Source organism: Micropterus salmoides, unplaced genomic scaffold (genome assembly GCF_014851395.1).
Source record: "Micropterus salmoides isolate LMB-PRFRI ecotype aquatic unplaced genomic scaffold, ASM1485139v1 Ms_hic_scaffold_607, whole genome shotgun sequence".
NCBI classification, from domain to species: domain Eukaryota; kingdom Metazoa; phylum Chordata; class Actinopteri; order Centrarchiformes; family Centrarchidae; genus Micropterus; species Micropterus salmoides.
In genome coordinates, this window is record NW_024044357.1 from 1 (window position 1) to 6,685 (window position 6,685).

General features: G+C 39.1%; 1 protein-coding gene across 1 annotated transcript; it reads right to left on the reverse strand.

The window, feature by feature from the left end:
* Positions 1–381: 381 nt before the first annotated feature.
* On the reverse strand, positions 382–5,780 carry LOC119890900 (exosome RNA helicase MTR4-like). Its single transcript, XM_038702314.1, has 6 exons — positions 5,595–5,780; positions 4,987–5,092; positions 3,440–3,496; positions 3,184–3,346; positions 1,558–1,662; positions 382–1,000 (listed from the first exon to the last, which is right to left on the reverse strand). Exons 1-6 carry the CDS (start codon positions 5,696–5,698, stop codon positions 948–950), a joined length of 588 nt encoding a protein of 195 aa, XP_038558242.1. The 5' UTR covers positions 5,699–5,780; the 3' UTR covers positions 382–947.
* Between the last annotated feature and the right edge of the window lie 905 nt (positions 5,781–6,685).

The following is a 6,685-nucleotide window of genomic DNA, read 5'->3' on the forward strand; positions in this document are numbered from 1 at the left end:
ATCTGATGGGGTCAGTTTTTAGGTCGACTCCAGCACCCAGAGACACGTCTGAGTCTCATAACTGTTGCCTTAAGTCCAGTGTTAATTAAAGGGCTAATTATAAGAGGAATGTTTGCTTCTCAAGGCTTGAATGTGCTGGAGGCTATAGCTGGTCCTAAACCACTGCTTCACATCTGGAGCTGCTGACTCCAGGCCACTGCCACCTTATTCTCCAACTGTCTAACCTAATGTAGTCGAGGAGGAAGCTCGACTTTTATCATGTTTGGTTAGAGAGTTGAAGAGTAGACGGTCAGTTTAAGTCCTGTGTTGCCTTTGCTGGACTGCTGCTATCACAGCTCCATGTGTATCTAAGAACTAATAAACTCAAGTGAAGCGACAGTGTGCTTTTGTATCCTCTGTATGTAAAAACAAATCTCCATACAGATGTTTATTGAAAAAAATGTTACAAATATGTACAAATGTCTAAAATAAGAAGGAATAAAGGACAAATAAAGCCATTTTACTTATTAACATGACCACAAATGAAACATAAGTGTTATATTATGTCATGAGCTGTCACGTAGAATTAAAGCATGAATTGTGTTGTTTACTTTCTCAAATATATATAAATGTAATTTTATGCACCACTTTCTCATGTAAGCAAACATAATAAAAGCATGAATGTTCAATGTATTCTGGCCACGTCGATGTATTCACCCAAATGAAACAATGTTTACATTGTTAGACATTCTCACCGTTAATAACGTGACTCGACAGGACGTTACATCGTTCAGGTAAGTAGTCATGATGAAAAGAATCAGAAATGATCTGAAAGACAAATTAACTAACACGTTGGGATTAAATAGCACAATATTTGATCCCAGTGTGACAAAAAAAAAGTCAAGATGATCGGGGCTTAATCCTAAAGTGAAGCTGAAAAACAGCATTTATCCTCCAGTAGTAGCTCATTATAGGTAGAGACTGGCAGCAAATACAATGTCTCTCTTGATCTTCGTTATTCCTAGAAGACACAGAAATTAAGAGCAAATGATTCATTATTAACTTCAACAAATCAGAAGTTTAATTCCAAACGGACATCCATTTCAGAAGTGTTTCATCTAGTAAGAAGAATTTACCAAAATACATCTTGTAGTTACTTGTATAACCAGTCCATTTTCAAGACTTAACAACTGTACGTATAATCACATGGGTGAATCATGTCAAACAACATACTTAAGGTTGTGGAGCAGAAATTTACGTTGGTTGCAAGCATAACCTGAAAATCTTAACGATTATTTTTATTTGTTCATGTATCATCTGGATAATGAAAAAAGGTCAGATAATGGCAGTCACCATGTTCCAGGTGTCTGAGAGTCCAAGGTTACGTCCAACCAACAGTCCAAAACCCAAAGATACTCAGTTAAGTGTCACAGAAGACTAAGAAACCAGCAAACATTTGAGAGGTTTAAAGCAGTGAATTTGTGATTTTGCTATTAAAAAAATGGCCTTAACGATTGCCAATTAATTTCCTGTTGAATTACTAATTGTTTCAGCTCTAATAACCCTGAGGTTTCTTACCTTCAGCAAACTTGTTCTCCAACTCCGTGTTGCCTATGGCCTTGGCTGCAGAACACATCTGTCTCAGTACCTCTTCCAGACGGCGCATGCAGCGGATGATGCTCCCTGTACAGCACAGACACAAATACACCCAAATCTATTTTTGAAAACTATTTACTGCCAAATTCCAGCATTAATTCACATTGAGCGTCTGAATAAGGACATCTTGGAAGAATGGTTTTGGCCATGGATCAATCTTAGTATCCTCAGTAACAACTAATTTCTTGAACTTGACGAACACTCCGGGTTTCTAGCAAAGAATGGTATGTCACTTGGTACTACTAATAAGGAACAGACAGACAGTGTTAAAGTGGTACACTTCTAATTACTGAATTCTGTGATTCTAGCCTAGACAGTCTTCAGTCAGTGCAATTTGTCAATGGGCAAACATAAATTAACATGTATGGAGAGTTTTGTATCCAATAATAAATAGGTAAGTAAATCAATAATTAATTAACATTTACGTTGGTATAAAATGGAGCATTTCTTTCAAGGAAATTCCATTTCTCCCATTAATAAGTGACAAAATGACTATTTGAGAAAAATCCCCAGAACATTATTAGAAAGTTACAGACCTGTAATTTAAATGAATAAAGGAGTTAGAATTGATGAAACCCGTAAACTCTCTCTCTTCACCAACACACGATTTCATCTCATACTCAAGTTTCTCAACTCTGCAGTTACTTTCTTAGAACGATGACATCTAATATTTTACAGCTGAGGTCATTGTTGGGAGTCAGAGACACAAACTGTGGGGAGAATTGATGTAACTTGGTTTTAATCAACCCACATAATAAATCAATAAGTGATCCTTTAACAGCCTCCCAGTGACTGCACTGGATTTGTTAAGGCCATATTGTACTTTGGCAGCGGTGGAAGAAGTATTCAGATCCTTTACTTGGGTAAAAGTATTTACAGCAAAACGTACAAAAATTATTAGAAGTACTTCTGTACTACATCTTCAGTACTTCATCTGTAGAAAAATGATACTTACTGCTGCACTGATGTGTAAACAACACTGACTTCGTAGCTGGTTGAGGTGGAGCTGATTTTAACTACTTTTTACAGTTAGCTAGTTTAGTCAAGTGGATCCCAGCCTAGGGGTCGAGCCCCTCCAAAGGGTCATAAAATAAATAGTGAGATGATAATTGAGGCATTAAGAAGAAAGTTCTGCTGTCTAAAGTCATTTTTTAGACTTCTCTCTAATCTTTGTTTTTTGGGGGAAATAATGAATCATTTCACCTCTTTGATCCTTGAACAATGAGCCTTTTTGGGGGGAAATATTGGATACTTTTGCTTTTGGTCCTTGAACGATTATTTAAGTGTAACATGAAGAGCACTTAAAAACAAAACTCCACAACTCCATAATTCCATCTGGAATGTAGTACAGTACTTAAGTAAATGTACTTAGTTACTGTCCACCATTCTACCTCTGCGAGATTCAGTTAAAGGCTTGTCGTACCTTCTTTAACATTTTGTTGATAAAATAAGTTTCTGGCCATATATTACACATTGTACATTTAAGGAAAGTTCAACACCTGTATTTTAACTTCCTGTCATGTCTGCTGGATAATATGAATGGCGCACCTTCAAAGACATCAGTCATCTTGCAGATTTGAGCAAATGTGGCGCCGTTAGCCCAGGCGTACACTACATCCATCAGGTGGGGCTTAAACTGGTTTAAATACGTCTCCTCGTCCACCTCCAGCTTGGCGTCTGCAGAAACCTTGGCTATGCGCTTCGCACACTCCTGGACATAACAAAAACAACAGCAGCATTCACATTTTCGACAAATTCAAACTTTTAACGAAACAAATCGGGGATGGTTTTATTGTGGTCTCACCTGCATTTGTCTCAACGGAGCTGCAAGCTGTTCAGTCAGTTTTGGCATCTCGTTGGCCTGGAGGACAAAAAGAAAATGTCAAACATTTGTTTTGTAGTCTGGGTTTCAAACTACAGGAAAATAAGTTTCTATTTAGTATAGGTCAGATGGGGTTTTTAACATTCAACATTAAAACATCTGATCTGCTCGTATTTGGTAAGAAAACTACTAATTTTTTTTCTTGATTGTTAGTCACTGAAAGTTACCTACAGCAGCGTTAATTATCACCTTTTCTACATTAACACCTGCCTGGTAGTTAACCTTTGCTTTAACTTCCCACTATTAGCAAAACGAAACATTTCATTGATGAAGGCTTTCACAGGGAATGAGGCTCTGGTGTCCTTGCAAAATTTCATCATCTCTCTAAAAAGGAGTAGTTCTAATTTGCTTTCTTGCCAAGAGTAAGATGGAAAAAGCGATACCACTCTCATATCTGTACTACATATCTGAAGCTGCAGCCAGCAGCTGGTTAGCTTAGCAACAAGGCTGGAAACGGTGAAACAGCTCGTCAAGCTCTGGGATTTTTTCTTGGCTACCCGTTTCCCTGTTTTAAGTCTTCATGCTAAGCTAAGCAAAATGGCTTGCAGACTGTAGTTTCATGGTGATCGGACAGATATGAGAATATCGATCTTCTCATACTCTCAGCAAGATAAATAGAAAAAAAAAGAAGGAAAAAACTATTACAAGAAGTAATTTCTGTAATTGTCACATGGTAGCGACATTAAAAATGAACAAACAATAAACAAATATGTAACTAGAGCCAGATATCATTTGAATGACACCAAGTTATACTGTTAATAACTTACTTTGGAGGAATATAAAACATATTTTTCTACAAATGCCTTTTTTCCCCCTCTATTAAACAAAAGCCAACTGTCTCAAGTATTAAATGTTGTCAAATAGTATACAATTATCTAAAACAGTAAATATCTGATGGTTAACACTGTCGAATAAGTGATTGAACCTGGGAGCACTTTAATGTCAGAATACATCTGTGGTTTAAAGACAAGTTGGATGGTTTGCCGTCATCCCAAGCTAAACTAACAGCAGGTGCTCTTTAATGACAGGTGACAGCTGTACACACACACACACACACACACACAGAGCGCTCCTGTAGTGGTACACATGACAGCTGCTTGTCGTTGCTCCCTCTCCTTTCTGACACAAGTAAGACATAACGAGAGTGGGAGCTGTGATTGAGTCCAGACTGAGATTTCTTGTTCTGAGGACGGAGCGGATGCAGAGCCAAAGAAAAGGTTTGTCAAACCATCTGACCCTGGATTGCCTCATTGAGAGAACAGGCTTCATTAGGCAAGACAAACACACACTAACCTCAGGTTTCTGTTTTGGTTGCAGCGCAGGGGAGGAGGCCAAGAATGCGTTTGTGGGGCTTGAATGTGTGGGAACGGGGAATCAGCCGTTTAATCTCAGTGTTTGGGGAAGGCTTAAATATCTGTTTGTATGGAGAACTGGAGGAATTATGTGTTTGTGTGTGCATTTGTTCGTACATTCTCCTGGAAGACGAAGCAGGACAGCAGGGCGGTGGCTTGTTCAACCGTCAGATCGTTGAAGAGGCCGTTGAAGATCATCTCCGTCAGAAGGAGCTCATCGCCACTAGAAAGATTCACACACAGAGTGAATTATTACAGTATTACTTTATTAAACAGGATCTGATTTATTTCTTCCTTGTTCTATTCAAGTAATAACTGTGCAGAACTGTGGCGTGGGTGCTGGAGTGAGTAAGGATAGGCGAGAGCAGATGTACCCTCATGCTTCAGGCCTGGCAGGACTCACACTTAACTACACCCTAAACCACAATCCATGCAACATTTCACCATCCAGATTCACTGTCCGTCTCATCAATAGACAAATCTGGGCTGCAGATGGAAGTAGAAAAACCGCCATTACTGCGGTGGCACCTCGCAACAACGAACAGACTTTGGAGCCACAACCCTTTGCTCCATTAAATCAATTTTACTTTCCTAAATCTCCATTTAATATTAAACTGCCCTAAAAGACTTATTTGTCACTTCAGAATACAACAAAAGTTAAGCAGCTATATTATATCTATATTTACACAAATTGTTTGCTGGGTGCGTGCTCTATCCTTCCCTACCTGCTAATTTCACAGGCAACCCGCCCTTTCATCTCGATGACATCAGAGGGGCTGGCGAAGCCGAGGCGTCGCAGAACTCTCTTCCTGCACTTCAGCTTGTCCATCTGCAGGACGGTCCGAGCCTTCTTCAGCTCTCGCTTGGCGGTTCGAACGTCTGCTGCGATCTAAAAAACACACATGTGTTGTTATACAACAAAACCTTCACCTTCAACTTGGAGAGACGCTCTTCCAGGGTTTCTAGAAAATACTTCATAATTATTAAGTGCACTGTGAGTACTACTAGCTGTTTTGTGCATGAGATCACTTCTAACACTAGATTAACTGTCACAGCGATGGAGTGGAATATTTGAGTTATCTGCCAACAGATGTTCTTCTGTCTGCTTGTCTGTCCTCTGTGATGTCCATTATCCACTAACCTCAGGGCCAAAGGAGCAAACACATGCACAAAGAGATTTCACCAACATTGCTTATTACTCAAAAAACATACATTTAAATTTCAGTAAAAATTGTAGCCTCATTTCTGGTGGTTACATGGAAACTGTGAAGAAATCTATCATACGTGCACACGAAAGCAGGAAAATTCAGACTTTCGAATTCCACAAAAAACAATTATCAAAATGAATAATGTTTTAGCTTTACTCTACATGGTATTAAATGAGGAATGAAACTTAAGCAGCCATGATGTGTTGTGTTAGAGAAATGTGAAGGCCAAAGTGGAGGTCAGCTGCTGAGGCTGAGGATTTATCTACCACACAAACAAAGCAATCCAGTTTACGCTGTACTGTATCCCCCATCATTTCACAACACACACACACACACACGGAGGGATGTAAATGTTTATGCAAATCGTCAACGACAGTCTGATTTGCTTTTTCTCCACCCACTGGTAAAAGTCTGGGCGTTTTGCATCTATCGCGCTGTGCATTTGTAACCCCCCGATGTGAGGTTGTTTTGAACAGTCTGACTCGGTCCTTGATCATTCAGTAAAGCAGAGCACACAGATGTAGAAATGTGAATGCTGTGCTGAATCATGAACAGAATTTATTTTAATCTGGATCAGCTGTAGAATTTTATTTTGAAATGTACAACAC